General features: G+C 54.9%; 2 protein-coding genes across 3 annotated transcripts in view; one reads left to right on the top strand and one right to left on the bottom strand.

The window, feature by feature from the left end:
* The window catches only part of SLC35B3 (solute carrier family 35 member B3), a 301880-nt gene that overhangs the window by 95222 nt on the left and 186802 nt on the right, over positions 1 to 19856 (bottom strand). The window lies entirely within an intron of this gene.
* Positions 1463 to 19856, top strand: part of DSP (desmoplakin) — a 41579-nt gene continuing 23185 nt past the window's right edge. For both annotated transcript variants that reach the window (XM_049765109.1, XM_049765108.1), the window contains exons 1-4: positions 1463 to 1658; positions 13240 to 13342; positions 14859 to 15007; positions 17395 to 17566. In XM_049765109.1, coding sequence (XP_049621066.1) covers positions 1471 to 1658; positions 13240 to 13342; positions 14859 to 15007; positions 17395 to 17566 — 612 coding nt within the window. In that variant the 5' untranslated portion in view covers positions 1463 to 1470. The remainder of the gene's footprint in view (positions 1659 to 13239; positions 13343 to 14858; positions 15008 to 17394; positions 17567 to 19856) is intronic.

Genomic DNA, 19856 nt, shown 5'->3' with positions numbered 1-19856 from the left:
ACTGATCTGTGAGGGGGACTTTCCCAGCCCCGGTCATGGGCTGTGTTTGTTCCAGGACAATAATCTGCTCTCCTAGCCTGGAGGACAGTGGGGACATCCCCTCTAATGGATGGCACATCCATGTGTCTCAGCCCCTTCTCCAGGCCTCTCCACTCGAAGCCACTCACCGGGAGGGGCCCGGGAGAAGCCTCTGGAATGTTCCGGCTCACAGTTACTCATCTGTAGCCGAGAGTGATCTCTGTCCAGTGCTCTGTGGCCTAGGACAGACTGACTTCTTTGGCGGGGACAGTCATAGAATGGGGAAAGGGTGGGGCTCGGGGGTAAAGAAACCCAGACCCCCAGTTTCTGCAGCGGGGTCCTTTGGGGGGAATTTGAAGGTACCAAGGGCCCCTGTTCCTGCACCGCCTGCAAGGCTGGATCTGGGCTAAATTCGCCCTGATTTCTTCTGGAAAGTGACCCCCACAGCAGGGCCGGCCCAGACTTGGAGTCTGGCACCCCGGAATTCACCACCGAAGGGGGTTTTCTCCCAAGGGGAGCCTGGCACTCTGCAGGAATCCTTGAGCGTACCCCCCAAACCCTCAGGAAAGGCGGCTCCCGGAGAGTTGGTCCAATTACAGAAGAGAAGAACCGCCAAAGGGCCTTCAGGCCTCACTCCCCTAAGTCAACATCAGCTCCGCTGGACCCGTCGCTCAGGAAAGCGTGCCAGGGGTGTGGGGGTGTCCCTCAGCAGCTGAGCACTGGCGTGGCCCGGGTCCCAGCTTTCGCCCCTCCCTGGAAACGAGGGAATCCTGAAAAGCAGGGCCCGGGGAGCAGAGCGCTGAGACAGCCACCCCGCAGCGGGAGGAAGGCGCGCCCCGAGAGCGCACCGGGCGCAGGGCGCAGGGCAAGGCGACCCGCCTCCAGCCTCGCTTCCCCGGGGCTGGAGACGGGGACAGCGGCCGGGGCGGAGCCAGGGCGAGGTGGGGACGGCCCAGCGCGTCGGACACCGGGCTGGGAGGAGGCGGGAGCCGCACCCCGCCCCGGGAAGAGCCGGGCTAGGTGTGGTCCGGCGCCGCGGGCCTCGGGGAGGAGACTGGGGCGCGCGCACCGACTCACACCAACACCCCGACGCCACCCCGGCTCGTCTGCGCCCCGGACGCCCCGCCAGACGGTGCCCAGCTCCCGGAGATCCCGGCCCGTGCGCCCGCGCAGAGAGCCCGCACCCCCGAGCGCACGGCCCGGTCCGTGCGCCCAGCCCAGCCCGGAGCCCCGGAGCGCGCAGAGCCGCCCGGCCGGCCCGGTTCGGAGCCCCCGAGGTGCGGAACGCGCGGTCCGGCCCGACCCAGAGCTCCAGGACCCCGGAGCGCGCAGCCCAGCCCGTCCCGGAGCTCCAGGACCCCGGAGCGCGCAGCCCAGCCCGTCCCGGAGCTCCAGACCCCCAGAGCGCACGGCCAGCCCAGCCGGGGACCCCGGCCCCCCTTGCGCGCAGTCATGAGCTGCAACGGCGGGTCCCACCCGCGGATCAACACCCTGGGCCGCCTGACCCGGGCCGAATCGGGCCCGGACCTGCGCTACGAGATGACCTGCGGCGGCGGCGGGGGCGGCGGGGGCGGCGGGACCAGCAGGATGATCTACTCGAGGCGCTGCACCGTCGCTGACCAGAACTCCGACGGCTACTGGTGGGTCGGGGCGCGCACCTGGCAGGGAGGGATGGCGCGATCGGTCGTTAGCCCCCACATCCAGGGACGGAGAGGGTCCCCCCTTGACCCTGGTCAGCGGCAAAGCCCTCCCCGGGGGCGTGGAGGCTTCCAGGCAAGGCCCCCCAGGGCGCACTGCGTGGCGCAATCCGGCCTCTGAGGTTGGAACCGAATGTCATCTTTGAAAGGCCGCGACGGCGCAAGGGTTTGTCCCAGAGGACAAACCATTCACTCCATCTCTGGTCTTCCCACTCGCACCCTTAGGAACACCCTTTTCCAGGGAACCCCAAGTTAGCTCTCCAGAGTGGCACAGCTGCAGCGCAGGGGCATGGATAAGGGGTTTGCCTGGTCCCTGGTGTCCACCCAAGTAGCCAAGGTCTGCGGACCCCGGTCCCCGGGAGTGCCCTGGGTAGGGCAGTGGGAGGAGACGTTTCCCTGGTCCAGATCCCGACCAGGGCTGGGGGTGTGAGATCTTGGTCTGTGCGCTCTGGTTGGGATGGGGCGGCCGAGTTCCCAGGGCCTGACTCACCGGCCCCCAGCAGGTACCGGGCAGGGCAATGCCCAACCGCCTCGGGGCCAGGCCACTCCGTTCCCACCTGCTTCTGCCTCTCTTGCCTGCCGGCCTGCCTTTGTCCCAGCCCAGAAAGGGTTTTTTCTCTCCCTTCTTGGGCAGAAAGGTCGCTGGCTCACCGTCTCCAGCTAGCCTTCAAGACACAGTGGGGCTTTCCAGGAAAAAAAGTGTTAAACCCAGAGAGACACAGCCTGGCTGTGTTTTCCCGCTGAGGCTGGAAAATCAAAAATCCAAACAAAGTCGGACGTTCATTCCAGCCCAAACCTGACCTCTCCCTCTGGTTCGGGGTAAGACTGGTCTTTGACCACACACACTAAAACCCAAGTTTAACTGGTAGGATTCTTTTTTATTTTTTAAACTTTATCTATTTATTCTTTGATTGATTGGTTTCTGGGCCACACCCAGCAGAGCTCAAGGGTCTTACCTGGCCCTGTGCTTAGAAATCACTCCTGGCAGGCTTGGGGGACCATATGGAATGCTGGGAATCGAACCGGGTCCCTCCTGGGTCGGCTTCGTGCAAGGCAAATGCCCTACGGCCGTGCTATCTCTCTGGCCCGCCATGGTAGGAGTCTTGAAAGCTGGCTTTGTTGGGCATATTTATAAAACATATGTTTGACTTTATTTATTTTTCTTCTTGGCTTTGGAGCCATACATGGCTGTGCTCAGGACTTGCTCCTGGCGCTGTGCTCAGGGCTCCAGTGGTGCTCAGGGAGCCAGAGGGGGCTCTGGGATAGGCTGCAGGACTCATCTGCTGTGTTCTCTCTCTCTCTCTCTCTCTCTCTCTCTCTCTCTCTCTCTCTCTCTCTCTCTCTCTCTCTCTCTCTCTCTCTCTCTCTCTCCAGCCCTTGACCTGGGCTTTTAAAAACACGCAGGATAGCCTCAGGTCCTCCAGTCATTCCTGCTCTCTGGTCATCCAGTGCTGCTTAAGGACATGGAGTCTGTGGGGTTTTGGGGGGCAGGTCTGGCCCCATCACTGAGCCTCCTGGTGCTGCTTTTCCAGCCCACGGCGTCCATCCCGCCCAGATGCCTGTCAGGTTTCACCTCCCCCAGGAAGGAGAAGAGGAGCTTTAGTTCCCTTCTGCGCATGGATGCAGGGGTGCCAGTGGAGGGTGCCAGGCCGTGCTCCAACTTTGTCTGGACCTGCCGGGCACAGCCCACCTCCTGAGTGAACAATGGAGCCCTCCCCTTGCCCAAACGCTGACTCCAGCGTTTCCCAGCGAGCCCCCCCAACAGACGGACACACCCTTCTTGCTGCCTCTCCTGGGTTTTGTGCCAGGACCTGCACTTGGTGGAAGCAGGCAACCCCCTTGCCTGGCTGTCCCCCTGAGCGGGGAGGGTGAGGGCGGCCTTTCTTGAACGTCGCACCCTCCTCACCTTCCTCACCTCGTTCTAAGGCTTCCTGCTTTCTGTTCTGAGCCCTGAACCCAGAGGGAAGTGGCCTCTGGAATTCCAAACGTGTTTATTTGAAAAGCTGCCGTGTTCTCGGTGGGATTAACGGGTGACATTGGAGATAACCAGGCCTGTTCTCAGGGAGAGTTTCAGCGGTCTGTTGGTTGGCCGGTTGGCGAGACCATGTCTTGTTACACGCTGAGTCCCCTTGGCTGTCCTTTGCGGGAAGGACACATGTCCTTTTTAGGACTGGGCGTCTGCCTGGCTCCCCTTCCTCCCCCACCTGGCCCTGGAATCCTCGCCCACACGCCCCTTCTCACGCTTCAGCTCCACCTGGCTGGCCCTGGCCGGGGGAGCTGGGATCAGAGCTGCGTTTGTGAAGCTTCACCTTCGGGGTTCTCTGGCTCAAGACTGAGAGTTGGTGCCATTTTCTACTCTGGCTGAGTGACTGTCAGCCCCCTGGTGCCCATAGTTGTCAGGAAGAGGAACCCTATTGTGACAATGATGTGGTGGCAAGCGCATGCCTAGACCCAGGGCCTGCTGTGACAGGAGGGATGAAAGTGACAGGGCCCCAGTGACAGCATCAGAGCTTGTGCATATTCTTGGGCTCTGCCCATTCTCCTTGGGACTGAGGCTCAGATCTGGGGACCGAGGCTTCAGCTTGCTGACAGGCACCTAAAGAGAGTGTTGCCCCCTTATTCTCACTTGCACAGGGGTCCCCTTGCTGTAGTCTCTCTAGTTTAGAGACACAGTGAGGAACGAGGTGGCCGCGTCCCTGTGTGTGCCACTTCTGCAGATCCTTGGGGCCTTCTCGGGGCAGCGCTTTGGGGCGGACAGAGATGTATGCAAAGCATGACGACCACAGTTGCTAGGCTGAGGGTCCTGGAGGCCAGCCAGGCACGAGCTCAAGGCTAATGGAACATCATTTCAGAGCAGGGCCAGAACCTGGAGCCCCAAGCCCCAAGGGGCCCTACAGATCCTCTTCTTGGGGATCAGGGGATCTACCACAGTCCCTCTGAGTCACTCTGGCATAAGGAGGGCAGTGCCTACAGTGGCTGGTGTGTGGAGGAGCGTCATCAGGGGTGGTGGCCGTGGGAGCGGAAGGACAGACGGACAGACGGACGGACGGATGGTGGAGCTTCTGGGTGCGGCTGAGAGCAGGAGCGAGGGCGGGTCTGAGAAAGAACCTGGGAGGCGGGTGACTCACGAAGGCCCTCCAGGTGGTGGTGTTTGTTTTTTTCTTTTTTCTGGGCACGATGGCAGAGAGAGATGGAAGTTCGGCAGGTGGCCTTGCTGTGTTATTAAAGTTTAAGCCAGTGACATGGTGTCTTGGGGGAAACTACCAGGTCCCAGGTTAATAACAGTCGCTTGGAGGGACTGCAAAGATAGGAAAGCGGGGAGGTCGCTTAACTTACATGTAACCCACCCTGGCTTGGTCCTCGGTGACTCTCTGGGAGAGATCCCTGAGCACAGAGCCAGGGGTAAACCCTGAGCACTGCCAGCTGTGGCTCCCAAACCAGAAATAACAAAGTCACAGTTCCCCACTCAACCAGCTCTAGGGGGTGGGGGGCTTGGTAGATCAGCAGTGTGCCCTGTGCCCTTCATCCCAGCCTCCAGAAAGGGGGGTGTCACTAGATTGACGGGCCCCAGAGAGCAGCCAGGATCTTTCTTCTGTCCTTCTGCTTATCAGTTACCCCAGCCTAGCCTGCAGTGCTAAGGTATTATTTATTCCTGCAAATATTCGCCCCTTAACTCTTGCTCTGTCCTCCCTGAGAGCTCCAGAGGATGGAGCCACGGGGTCAGGAAAGTCCCTCCAGTGAGGCTGGAGGCCCCAGAGATCAGATGGGTGGGATGGGGCACCCTTGGTTGCTTCATCTCCTGAGCCGTCTGATCCCTCCAGAGCCTAAATAAGATGAGTCTTGAGAGAGAAAAGAAACTGCTGATGTCCTGCTAGCCCTGAGGCCAGGCCAGGGCGGTGGTGGTGAGCCCTGCTGGAGCCTAGCTCAGCGCCCAGAGAACCAGTCTTTCCTGCCCGAGGAGGGAGGCTGCCCTCCACCCTCACTCCCTCCTCACTCTCCCTGGGAAACGGGGTGTGGTCTCACAGAGAAGGCACTGCCAGCTCACCCCAAGCCTAAGCCTGGGGACCCTCGTTCAGCCGAAGCTGAATGGGACGATTCTCCTGGTTCCCAGAGCCCCAAATCTCTCAGGCAGGCCCTGTTTGCACCCCGAAAGTCTGCTCAGGCAGGCCCCATTTGTACCCCGATCCTCTCCGAGTTGGAGGAAATTACAGGGTGACAGATTATGGCTCACAGACTACTTCTGTTGTTGTTGCTTTTGCTTTTTTTGGTGGCAGCTTCAGAATGGAATTTTCACCCAGGGAAGTAATTGTGAATAGAAATCCCTGTTCCACTATTGACGTTGTAAGCCCTGGCTGGATCTTCCTCTGAGAGCCCCAGAGACAAACGAAAAGACAACCCCCCTATTTTATTATTATTATTTTTGGTTTTGGGTCACACTCGGCGGTGCTCAGGGGTTTCTCCTGGCTCTGTGCTCAGAAATCACTCCTGGCAGGCACGGGGGACCATATGGAATGTCAGGATTTGAACCGGGTATGTCCTGAATCAGCTGTGTGCAAGCAAATGCCCTTGTGCTGTGCTATCTAGAACCCTAGAACCCCTTTCTTTGAATTGCCTTCCCCCAGTGTACAGACTTCACTGGGGAAATTCTCTGGGAATTCTCTGGGAATAGTGAGCTTCAGGGGCCCCCCGAGGAACTTTTTACATGTTCCCACTTCAGGTCTCATCACCCACCGCATTTCTTCTCTCCAACCCCTTTTCTCGACCCCCCCCCACTTTTTTCTATTTTTTAACCCAATTTGCTGCAGGACATCTTTTTTTTTTTTTTTTTTTTTTTTGGTTTTTGGTTTTGGGGCTACACCCGGCAGTGCTCAGGGGTTACTCCTGGCTGTCTGCTCAGAAATAGCTCCTGGCAGGCACGGGGGACCATATGAGACACCGGGATTTGAACCAACCACCTTTGGTCCTGGATCGCTGCTTGCAAGGCAAACACCGCTGTGCTATCTCTCCAGGCCCTGCAGGACATCTTTTACATTTTTTAAGAAACATAAAGAGCTCTTGTCCCAGCTCTGTGTGTCTAGAGGTTTCTGTAGAGAAAGAACCAAGCGAGAAAGAGTATCATCCTATAAGAAAAAAAGGTAAATATTCCTAAGCCAGGTTTATCTAATAGTCGAGAGTAAATACTACAACAAATTTTTTGCAACAGTAAAAAATACCTCTGACAATTGTTAAAACTGACAACAGAAACATAGCCGTGTCACCACAGGAGCATCCGTATTCTTGTCCTGGGAAGTGCGCTGTGTTTAAAAAACAATTGCTTTATTGCAGGATATTATTTACAATAAAAGACCGAGCAAAGTTCAAAATGATGCATCGGGACAGAAACACAGGGAGCAAACTCGGGAGGTGGCCTGGGCCCAAGGTTAGAGCTCGGAGTGTCTTTTGAGGGGGTCTTCGAGGCCAGGAGTGGATGCACTCCACCTTGCACAGAGGCCAGACTCAGGGCTGGGCCCTGCCCAACTCCAGGGGCCTTTGAGGTGGGCTGGGCTGAGGGCGCCTCCCCCCACCCCAACCAGCGAGTTAATGATTTGTGATCAGCGCTCACCACACACAGCCAGAACCCAGCAGGAAGTCCACGCGCTCAAGAGCGGGACTTTTAAAGCTCTGTGGAGGTTCACTGAAGGGACACCTAGGGTCTTATTCACAGGGAAAAGGCACCCCTTTCTGCATTTCTGCTCAGTGCTGGGATGGCCAAGGGGGAGGGAGATGCAGTCTGGGTGAAGACACCTGCTGGCTGCCCACCCCCTCCGCCTGTCAGTTGGGGTGTTGGTTCTCTGTTTTACTAAGCAAATAAACAGGGCCTAGTAGCTTCCGTGTGCAAATCTGTGGTGTGAAGAAGTGATTGATGGTGGCAGCGCTGGGAAGCACAGGACTGGGGTTGAAGTGGGATCCGAAGGATCCCAGAGCACAAGCCCCCACCCCACCCCAAGCATCTTCATGTCCTTGTAGGTGGTGAGGGCAGAGGCTGGAGAAAGGGGATTGATGGTGAATGAAGAAGCAAAAAATTTAAGAAAGGGATAGAGCAAGAACACAGTGGTTAGGGCATTTGCCTTGCATGCAGCTGAACTGGGTCTGATCCCCGGCATCCCATAGGGTCCCCTGAGCAATGACAGCAGTGATTGATGAGTGCAGAACCAGGAGTAAACCTTGAGTGCCGTGTGGCCCGAAAAGCGAAAAAACAAAGCAAACAAACTTGAAGAAGATCAACATTGTGCTGCTTCCCTTCTTTCTCTTGGGTCCTTCTGTGCACGTCAGGGAAGATGCTCTGTGTATCAAGGCTTTGAAGTCATGGGGAGCCACAGTGGGGCTCCATTTCCTACTTAGTTTAATTCCCAACACATGTCTGTTGAGTTTTTCTGAGACCCGTGTTTCCCTGTGCCTGGGCAGAGGAGACTAAGACATGGGGACAGGTAGGCCTGTGCTGAAGGAGTGAATTAAGCAAAGAGTGGGTGGCTGAGTGGGGGGCGAGTGGAGGCATGGATGTGCAGCTGATGTGTGATGTATGTATGTATGTATGTATGTATGTATGTATGTATGTATGTATGTAGGATGGAGGATGGAGGATGGATGAATGAATGGATGTTGGAGGATGGATGGATAGATGTACAGATGGAGGATGGATGGATGGATGGAGAATGGTGGATAGATGGATGTACAGATGGAAAGCTGGATATGTGGATGGATGCGGGATGGATGGATGGACAACTGGATGGGTGGATGCATTTAACTGGATAGATGGATGAATGGAGCTGGATGGGTAATGGATGCAAAAGACTGGCTGGCTAGATAGCTGGACAGCTGGATGGACACTTGGAGGCTAGATGGATGGTAGATGGTGAGATGGATACATGAGGGATAGAGAGAAGACAAAAGGAGAAGAGATAAAGGAAATTAAAGACCTAACGAGGAGACCTTGTACACATAGGACAGAAATAACACAACAATTTAGCCAACTGTTAGATCATCTATCAACACTGAGAAGTTTCTTTCACAAAACAGCAAAACTAGTGAGATATTTAATTTGCTTCTTTCCCTATTTCTTGGGACCAGGGATCGAATTCAGAGCCTCACCCACAGGCACTCTCACTCCCACCCAATCCCCAGCTCGCACTGTTGAAAAGTACTTTTACTCAACCACGCCTGCCCATTTGCCCATGATATTCTTGGCTACCAGCGATAACCGGCTGTCTGGGCCCCCAGTGCCAGAGCCATGTTTGGAAAGAACAGAGTGTGTGTGTATTCGAGGGTGGCACTGGGCTCCCAGACAGGGCATCCTGGTTCCCGCGTGCTTCCTCTGGGCCCAGACTCCAGTTCATGTTTTCCGTGTGCCCTGGCCAGGGCCTGTGGAGCAAACTGGGAGTGTTACTTGTTCAAACAGGTTTTAGAATGAACTTTTGGAAAAGGTTTGTTCAGGCAGGTTCTGTGTTGTGTGAATCATCCCAGTCTTTGTGAGTATGAAGATAAAATAGGATTTCAGAAAAGTGAATCGCTTTTAAGAACCAGCACTGGCTAGCTCAGGCAGGCTTTCCTGTAGCCTAGGTACTGGTTGGTCTGTCGGTCTCTGAACAGCCAGCCCTGAGCTCTGTTTTCCCTCCTCTGCTTGTTTGTTTAAAGCACAGGCAAATCTTTTCTTCCTGCCACCCAAAGAGAATTCAAGGCTGGACTTTGAGGCCTGCTGGCCCCAGTCCCAGCCTGGTCTAAATGCTGACATCGGTGTCAGCCCTGTAGACCATGTTCTGAAGCACATTTAGGGAAGTGAGTTCGCTGAGAAGAAGCTATTCGGAACCAATGACTTCACTGCTGACCCAAGCTGATCCTCTCCAAGTGTCCTCTGAGATGCTCCCTGAATCCCAGGCTGGTGTCAGGGCTGTCCTCCTGGGAGCCAGAGAACCAACGGGCTTCCTAAATCCCCTCCCAAGAGAACCCGGGAGTTCAGGGAGCCTTAACTGGCAGCTGCCCGAAAAGAGGAGATACTCTCACCTGGGAAACGGAGAATGTTCTCAGTGAGAAAGCATCACCATTGTGACTGGACCCACAGGACACAGGCTTGAGCTTGTGCACCCCCACGGACACCCCAGTTTACAACATATGTATGTGGCCTGAAGAAGCAGGAACCCTCACGATCTGGGTCCTACTGGCTGTGCCTATGTCACAGGAGTCTTTTGCATGACATACACCCTATACACGCCTCCTGTATTTACTTTGTTCCACATGACTTGATGGAGCTCAGTGGAGCTGGATTTGCTTCCCCTTAAGAGGAGTGCATGCGTGTGACCCGCTCTGTTTCCCTCCTTTTCCTTAAGTGTGTGTGTTTGGGGGAGCAGAGAGTCACAGGGGGAACAGAGTCGCCCCTGCAGACCTCCAGAGCCTTCTCCTGTACCCACTGCCTGCCTCACCACTATTTTTTTTTTTGGTTTTGGGGTCACACCCAGCTGCGCTCAGGGGTTTCTCCTGGCTCCACACTCAGAAATCGCTCCTGGCAGGCTCGGGAGACCATATGGGATGCCGGGATTCGAACCACTGGCCTTCTGCATGTAAGACAAATGTCTTACCTCTATGCTATCTCTCAGGCCCCCTGTCTCACCACTATTTGGGGGCTCAGAACCCTTAATTTTTTGGGGAGACTACCTGGTGATGCTTAAGGCTTACTTCTGGTTCTGGCAGCACCCTACTTGCTGTGCTGTTTCTCCAGCCCCTATGTAGTATTTTTGTTTGTTTGTTTTTGGTTTGGGGCCACATCCAGCAGTGCTCAGAGGTTACTCCTGACTCTGTGCTCAGGAGTCACTCCTGCCATGCTTTGGGGGACCCTATAGGGTGCTGAGGATCGAACCTAGGTTGGCTGTGGCAAGGCAAACGCCCTGCCTGCTGTACTCTAGCTCCAGCTCCAAGTCCTAAATATTCTTGAATGCCATTGAGGCCATCTCCCCTCCACTGTGCCGTGTGTCCCTCCTGCTCCTCTGCCCAGGGCTGGCCTTGTGCGTGAATCACTCTGAAGCCCTTGGAGCAGATCTGTGTGTGTCAGAGAAAGGTCCTCACCCTCCTCATGAGAAACTGACACTCTCTGGGTGTCCCTGTTAACTTTTCCCTGTGGGGATGCATGAGGAGGGCTGTCCTGGGGTCTAGGCAGGGTTCAGGTGGGAGCCTGGTATGTGTGAGGTCTTGAGTTCCATTCCTGGCATGGCAAGACCTTTCCCTGGCGACGCTGAGTGTGGCCCCTATAATCCCCTAATCAAGGAGCTGTCTGTGCTTCCTCACCCCCCTTCTCTTCACCACTTCTTTCCACCCTTTCTTCGGCGTTGGGAATGTTTTGGAAGTTGGCTGTTCCCAAGCCTGTTGGAATCCGGCACAAGTTCGGACACAGGCCGAGCCCAAGTCTGCGTCAGCAGCGTGCCCGTCGCTCACCGGGAATTCCAGGGCTGCATTCACGGGCCCGGGCGGGGCGCTTGTGCTGGGTGGGCAGTAAGGTGCCCAGGCCTGCCTGGAGCCAGCACCATAGGGAGTGGCCCAGGTGGGCGCACCCAGCCTGCAGGAGGGGTGAGAGGCAGAGGGCGGGGCAGGAAGCCAGCCTGGTACTTCTGAGCTCTGCCTCAGCCAGTGGCACAGCCCCTGTCAGCCGAGGCTTGGACAGAATTTCTTAGACTTTCTTTTTGGTTTTTGGGTCACACCCGGCAGGGCTCAGGGGTTCCTCCTGGCTCTACGCTCAGAAATTGCTCCTGCCGGGCTCGGGACCATATGGGATGCTGGGATTCGAATCACCGTCCTTCTGCATGCAAGGCAAACGCCCTACCTCCATGCTCTCTCTCCAGTTCATTTCTTCGACTTTCTTACTTGGGGGGCATCTCTGAGTGGTTCCAGTTTGTGCTTGGATGGGGGTGTTGTGCTGTTTGGGACATCTCTAGAGCCTCCAGATCTTCTTTAGACATTTTATTTTATTTTATTTTTTGGTTTTTGGGTCACACCCGGCGGTGCTCAGGGGTTACTCCTGGCTGGCTGCTCAGAAATAGCTCCTGGCAGGCACGGGGGACCATATGGGACACCGGGATTCGAACCAACCACCTTTTGGTCCTGGATTGGCTGCTTGCAAGGCAAACGCCGCTGTGCTATCTCTCCGGGCCCCTTTAGACATGTTAACACCCTCCTGTCCCCCTGACAGAAGTCCTGATATCACGTCCAAAGGCTTTAGTGGCTCCATCTCTGTGTGGGAGCCTGAAAAGCCGCTCCTGCTGACTCCTGGCAGAGCTGGGGTGGGCTGAGGGGCCAGAACGTGGGTTTCTCCGCTGCTGCTTTTGCTCAGACCTCCCCCAAAGGTGCTCCCTCTGAGGCGTGGCTCAGAATATTCCAGAACTGAAGCAGGGAGAGGTGCCGTTTCCACAGGAAACACATCCATCCCCTCACACTGTGACCACAGCAAAAATCCTGGCTCCCCAGAAACTTTGGGTGAACGGTAAATCAAAGAGACATGTGTTTTCTCCCTTACACAGGGTCAGTGGAGGTCCTAGGCCCCTATCGACACCACAGAGCACCCCAAGAGCCTTAGGACCTCCAAGCCTACGTCCAGTAGGCTTCAGTTTGCTGAAGTCCAGTTTGCTTTTCCATTAGCACCAGGGGAGCCAGGTACATATATAGTGCCCTTGCTGTGGACAGGGCTCTGCTCTGTTGGCAGCATCATGGTCACCCTGTGCTCATATTCAAGAGCCATCAGGCTTTCTGGAGGGTTGTTGGAAAATTCAGGCTTTCACGGTTTCCACAGCTTTCCTTCAATGCTGGGGTGGGGAACAGGAGGAACTGGGTTGAGGAGAACTAGTTGGGGGAACAACAGAAACAGGCAGATTTTTATTTTTGCAATGCAGAAGAATATTCTAGATAGTCTCTGGGACATGGGAGAAAAGATACTTGCAGGCTCAGAGCAGCTCCGGGCCTAGATACCTGGCCAGCGTGTGCAGGGTTTGGTTGGATCAGAACAGGCCCCACCACAGGACTGACCAGGGAGGCTCTGGCCCTGGCAGTCCACAGAGCTAAGCAAGCACAGCTGGATGCCGCCTCTGTATTTAGGAAAATGCATTTTCCCGGGAGTCATTGGATGGGGTAGTAACACTGGAGGAGTCCCATCCTTTAGAATCATGTTGGTTAGAGAATTATTTGTGTGTGTGTGTGTGTGTGTGTGTGTGTGTGTGTGTGTGTGTTGTGTGTGTCTAAAAGTTGGTGCATAGCATTAAAAAACTGTCACTGGGAAATACCCCTATTTTGACATTTGGGAGCACTTCTATGTCCTTAGGAAGGAATGTTTGGGGACCATGTGTGTCCTCGAATGGTCATGCACAGGTGCACGCAAGCCCACGGCCAAAGACAGAGTGGGAGGTGCTGGAGGAAAAGGCATCTCTCTAGTGTCAGGACCCGTTCCTGCTGCTTTTCTGCATGTGTGAGATGGCTTCAGAGTCACTCCGACCTTCTGTGTTTGCCTCTGCAGCCAAACCGGCACGATGTCCCGCCACCAGAACCAGAACACGATCCAGGAGCTGCTGCAGAACTGCTCTGACTGCCTGATGAGGGCTGAGCTCATTGTACAACCGGTAAGCAGGCCCCACTCTCCGGGCACTTAGCCCTCTCCTGATTGGCACTGGCACCTCTCACTCTGGAAGGGGCCAACTGCAGCCACCACACACGTTGTCATTTTATAGCGGAGTCGTCCCCATGCCATTATTGTCACCCACCTTTGTTTTTCCTATCTTTAAGTTACTGTGTAGCATTTAAAGCAGCTTTATAGAATGACCGCGTATCCCTCTTTTTGCAAAAATAAGATTTCCTTTTCGTGCGCTGCTTTTGGAGGGAGGAGGAGGCTCCTTCGAGTGCTGGGCCGAGGCCACTGCCTGATATTTGGGCAGAACCATGTTGCTGGCTGCCCCTGTGCTTGGGGTCTGCAGCACCTGCCGTGATGCCAATGCATATACCAAGCAGGTGCTGGACCCCTGCCACCCTCTGAGCTGCGTTCCCAGCTCCAGGTACATGTTTTCTTTTCTTCCTTTCTTTTTTTTTTTTAATTTTTGGGTCACACCAGGCTGCACTCAGGGGTTACTCTTGACTCTACACTCAGAAATCGCTCCTGGCAGACTCAGGGAACAATGTAGGATGCTGGGATTCGAATCACTGTCCTTTTGCATGTAAGGCAAATGCCCTACCTCTATGCTATCTCTCTGACCCTAAGCACATGTTTTCTTTTCTTTTCTTTTCTTTTCTTTTTTTTTTTTTTTTTTTTTTGGTTTTTGGGCCACACCCGGCAGTGCTCAGGGGAACACAACACTTGCCACTCTTTTTTTTTTTTTTTTTTTGGGTTTTTGGGTTTTTGGGCTACACCCGTTTGATGCTCAGGGGTTACTCCTGGCTATGGACACCGGGGGATCGAACCTCGGTCGCTTGAAGGCAGACACCTTACCTCTAGCGCCACCTTCCAGGCCCAGCACATGTTTTCTTACTTTAGTCATCCTCGGTCCCTTCCCTGTGCTGCAGTCAGCTGAGTCATGTTGCTCAGGGGTTCCTCCTGGCTGTCTGCTCAGAAATAGCTCCTGGCAGGCATGGGGGGCCATATGGGACACCGGGATTCGAACCAACTACCTTTGGTCCTGGATCGGTTACTTGCAAGGCAAACGCCGCTGTGCTATCTCTCCGGGCCCCATTCACATTCTTGTCTATGGTGCTCTCGCACTCACTCGCTCATTCATTTGTTCACTTGCTCACATTCATTCATTCATTCTTTCACTCACTCACTCTCTCTCTCACTCATTCATACTGGCAAACTCCCAGTGTCATGGGTGAACGTGAGGAATCATGGGGCAAACTCCTGGTGAACTTGAGGCGCATGTCGGTGGGGCGGGAGCTCTGTGGTTGAGCTCTCTCTGCCCCTCACAAACAAGCCCCAAATCAAAGTACAAGTTCTCCGAGCACTGTGACACTACCACCATGTCTCCTCTTCTCCCTTCCCGAACCCTGCAGCTTTGCAGTTAGAGACCAGGCTGGTTGGCCGCTGGTGGAGGGGCAATGGCCCCTTTGCACCCAGAGAGCCTCTTTTCAGACCCTCTGTCCCCCTTTCAGGAGCTGAAATATGGCGATGGGGTGCAGCTGTCCCGCAGCAGAGAGCTGGATGAGTGCTTTGCCCAGGCCAACGAGCAGATGGAGATCACAGACAGCCTGATCCGAGAGATGCGGCAGATGGGGCAGCCCTGCGACTCCTACCAGAAAAGGTGCGGCACAGGCGGGCACCAGAGAGCCAGCCCAAGGAGCATCATTCGGGGCTTCTGACCCTCCATCACTCTTGGTCATCCTTAGAGCTGACCCTCCTCCCAGCCGCTTTTCTGGAAGATACAAACTGTTCCCAGATGCTAGTAGGGCTGCCCCCAAGGTCTTTGAGATGATGTCTCACGTCAGATGAGGGCGAGAGAGTGAGTGAGAGAGAGAGAGAGAGAGAGAGAGAGAGAGAGAGAGAGAGAGAGAGAGAGTTCAGTAGGCGGAGCAGTTGGTGCAGACAGATGGTGGGGTCTCCTGCTCAGCCCCAGAAATGGTCCCTTGAGCCTGTGCCCCAGAAGTCACTCCTGAGCACAGAGCCCCTGAGAACTACTGGGTGTGGCCCCAAATCAAAAGAAAGAAAAAGACACAGAGGTGGAGGAAGCACTGTCAGTCAGCACAGGGAGGATGGCCAGGCACCAGACCTTGAATGCTTGGGTACATGCCCTCTGCTACAGATTCGAAAGAGCTGATCTCAGTTGTGGTCACAGCCGCAGGAGAAACCAAGTCTGAGAGTCAGGAGCCGGGGCGATAGCACAGCAGTAGGGCATTTGCCTTGCACACAGCTGCCCAGGACAGACCTGAGTTTGATCCCCTGGTGTCCCCTATAGTCCCCCAACCCAGAAGCTATTTCTGATTTTTTTTTTTTTTTTTGGTTTTTGGGTCACACCCGGCAGCACTCAGGGGTCACTCCTGGCTCCATGCTCAGAAATTGCCCCTGGTAGGCTTGGGGACCATTTGGGATGCTGGGATTTGAACCACCGAACTTCTGCACGTAAGGCAAATGCCTTACCTCCATGCTATCTCTTTGGCCCCTGGAAGCTATTTCTGAGTGCAGAGCTAGGAGTAACCCCTGAACATCACTGGGTGTGGCCCAAAAAAACAAAACAAAACGAAAGTCTGAGTCAGGAGCGCACAGTCCTCTTTTTGCTCTCAAGGCAGAACCAGGCTCTCAGGTTCTAGAAACTTCCAGGGAGAAACTATGAGAAACACTGATGCCCCCAGGTTAGCCAAAGGTCTGAGACTTCCTGTGCTGTTTGCACCTTTGGGTAGATTTCTTTTTTTTTTTTTTTTTTTTGGGGGGGGGGCACACCCGGCGGTGCTCAGGGGTTACTCCTGGCTGCCTGCTCAGAAATAGCTCCTGGCAGGCACAGGGGACCATATGGGACACCGGGATTCGAACCAACCACCTTTGGTCCAGGATTGGCTGTTTGCAAGGTAAACGCCGCTGTGCTATCTCTCCGGGCCCCTTTGGGTAGATTTCTACATGGCCCCTGGTTCAGACACGGGAAACTTGGGGGTAGGACGCTATTTCTTTTTTTTTTTGGTTTTTGGGCCACACCCGGCAGTGCTCAGGGGTTACTCCTGGCTGTCTGCTCAGAAATAGCTCCTGGCAGGCACGGGGGACCATATGGGACACCGGGATTCCAACCAACCACCTTTGGTCCTGGATCGGCTGCTTGCAAGGCAAACGCCGCTGTGCTATCTCTCCGGGCCCAGGACGCTATTTCTTTTTTTTTTTTTTTTGGTTTTTTGGGTCACACCCGGCACCGCTCAGGGGTTACTCCTGGCTCTACGCTCAGAAATCGCTCCTGGCAGGCTCGGGGGACCATATGGGACGCCGGGATTCGAACCGATGACCTTCTGCATGAAAGGCAAACTCCTTACCCTCCATGCTATCTCTCCGGCCCCAGGACGCTATTTCTTTTTTTTTTTTTTTTTTTTTTTTTTTTTTTGGTTTTTGGGCCACACCCGGTAATGCTCAGGGGTTACTCCTGGCTATGCGCTCAGAAGTCGCTCCTGGCTTGGGGGACCATATGGGACGCCGGGGGATCGAACCGCGGTCCGTCCAAGGCTAGCGCAGGCAAGGCAGGCACCTTACCTCTTTGCGCCACCGCCCGGCCCCAGGACGCTATTTCTTTTTTTTTTTTTTTTTTTTTTTGGTTTTTGGGTCACACCCGGCAGTGCTCAGGGGTTATTCCTGGCTCCATGCTCAGAAATTGCTCCTGGCAGGCACGGGGGACCATATGGGACGCCGGGATTCGAACCGATGACCTCCTGCATGAAAGGCAAACGCTTTACCTCCATGCTATCTCTTCGGCCCCAGGACGCTATTTCTTAATGACGCAAAAGCATTTAAAAAGTCAACTAGAAAATCAGGCCATGTTGTACCATGAATAGCAGTAGCCGATGGGCCTGTGTGCTGCTGCCGGCCCTGGTGACCAATGTCCATTTCCCCCGGGGCCAGAGAGGCTATCAGGGCCTAGGTGGCTCTCCCCAAGGAGACTGGGGCTCCCGTGTGTCTGGCTGCACCCTAACCACGTGCCTCTGTTTCCCCTCTTCCCAGACTGCTGCAACTGCAGGAACAGATGCGCGCTCTCTACAAGGCCATCAGCGCCCCCCGAGTGCGCCGGGCCAGCTCCAAGGGCGGTGGCTACACCTGCCAGAGCGGCTCGGGCTGGGATGAGTTTACCAAGCGCCTGACGGGCGAGTGTCTAGCCTGGATGCGGCAGCATAGGGTGAGTCTGGCTGGTGTGCTGCTTCTTTAAGGGGGCACGGGATAAAACTTGATGCTTCCCATTGAGGGAACACATGACCCAACCGGCTCCTTCCTGCTCCATGGAGTCACAGAGTTGGGGACAGAGCTGGACCCTCCCTGACTGCGAGCCGAACAGAGATGGGCCGGACAGAGTTTTCTTTCTGGTTAAACTCCTGCCTGGGCCCAGCTTGAGACTTTATCCATGTGCGCAGCGTCCACCAGCCATGTCCCCAAGTGTCCTTGTTACCCACAGGATGGGTTCCATGAGAAGAGCACCTTGAGTAGATTCACAGACCGTAGTGGGGTTTGAGGGGGACCAGCTCCTCCTGAACAAGTCACAAGGCATCCTCTGTGGTTCCTTTAACATGTGAAGGATGCAAGGACCCGAGAGATAGCACAGCAGTATGACTTTTGCCTTGCACGCAGCTGATTCGAACAGAAAGTGGTTCAAATTCCAGCATCCCACATGGTCCCCCGTGCCTGCCAGGAGCGACTTCTGAGCACAGAGTCAGGAGTAACCCAGGAACGCAGCCAAGTGTGACTCCAAAACCAAAATAAATAAATAAATAAACAAATAAAAAATTAATAAAATGTGAAGGATGCAGCGGGGAGGGGGAGGGCTCTGGCCTTGCACACGGCTGATGTAGTTTGATCCCCAGCTCCCAAATGGTGCCCCAAGCCCCTCAGGAGTGACCTCTGAGCATTGCCAGGAGTGATCCACAAACAAACAAACAAACAAAAAACTGTGAAATACATAGACAGAGTCGGGTCAGCCATGGCCTGTGGTTGCCTTGGCCAAACCCTGGCTCAGTCCTGACGACCATACCTGGTCCTGGAGCACTTCTAGGGTCACTCTTCTAAGCACTGGCCAGGCCAGACACAGTCCTTGAGTTCAGCACGGACACACTGGTGAGTGTCACACTGACTTCACCCCTCCAAATAAAAACCAAAACCCAAAGTGAACTCAGGGTGGGGGTAGCTGGGGTGGGGGCGATGGCCGTGGGTTTGATCCTGGCATCCACAAATGAAACACAGTGTGGGTGAGGTGGAGGGTGTGGGCTGTGGAGACCAGCCTTGCCGGTTCAGGGCCTGTTCCTGGGGCGCTCAGCCTGGCTTCCAGGTGTCAGGTGTCTACCCCTCAGGCAGATTTGGGGGGCCCAGGTGTGGGATGAGCTCTGGCCCCAGGGTGGAGTACGTATGGGGAAAGTGAGAAACAGAGACAGAGATAGAGACAGACACAGAAAGACAAAGAGAAAGACAAAGACAGAGAAAGACAAAGAGACAGAGACAGACAGACAGACACAGAGACAGAAAGACAAAGAGAGACAGAGACGGACAGACACAGAAAGAGACAAAGAGAGATAGAGACAGAGACATAGAGAGAAAGAGAGAAAGACAAGAGACAGAACAGAGAGACAGAGAGAGAGGGGGGGCAAAGATGACAGAGGAGACAGAGAAAAAGACAAAGAGAGAGTTTCCCAGGGCTAATTTGTGTGTCGTGGGTGGTAATTAGATGTGTTAATGAACAGATTTTCTTTCATGGGAATCAGATATTCCTTCCTCTTCAAGGAAACCTCCAAACCCCAACCCCCCAACCCCCCTTCTCATCACAGAGCTCCCAGGGAAGGTAGCTGTTAGTGTAGGTTCGCTCCCACTTACTTGGTTTTTCTGTTTGTTTTGTTTTGGGGTCATACCCAGAGGCGCTCAGGGCCTATTCCTGTCTCTGCACTCAGAATTTGCTCCTGGCAGGCTGGGGTGGGGGTGGGGGGGGACGGAACACACTTTATGGAATGCCGGGAATCGAGCCCAGGTCCACCCTGGGTCAGTCTTGTGCAAGGCAAATGCCCTACTGCTGAGCTATTGCTCCGGCCCCTCTCCCGCTTACTTTGAAGACAACATATAATGAGAGAGGACAGCAGGCAGGACACTTGCCTTGCACACGGGCCAGCAGGGTTTGATCCCCAGTACCCCAAGTAGTCCCTCCAGCCCTGCCAGGAGTGACCCCTGAGCACTGAGCCAGGAGTAAGCCCTGAGCACCAGGTGTGGTCCTCCAAACACAAATAAAAACAGTATAAAGACTCCGGGTGCCGATGCAGAGTGGGACTAACTTCAGTTGTCTGTCACCACCACAAGCCTCCGTGCTTGAGAACAAGGCCTTGGGGTGGCATGTTCCAAGCTTGCCAGGCTTACCTGGTCTTGCTGCAGAGATACTGGCAGGGTTCTCAGGCCGGTCCTCTCATCCCATCCTCCTTGGTGAGGAGCAATGACTG

This window comes from Suncus etruscus, chromosome 18 (genome assembly GCF_024139225.1).
Source record: "Suncus etruscus isolate mSunEtr1 chromosome 18, mSunEtr1.pri.cur, whole genome shotgun sequence".
In the NCBI taxonomy this organism is placed as follows: Eukaryota; Metazoa; Chordata; class Mammalia; order Eulipotyphla; family Soricidae; genus Suncus; species Suncus etruscus.
Note: the sequence above shows the minus strand (reverse complement) of the source record. Positions and strands in the feature narration are given on the sequence as shown.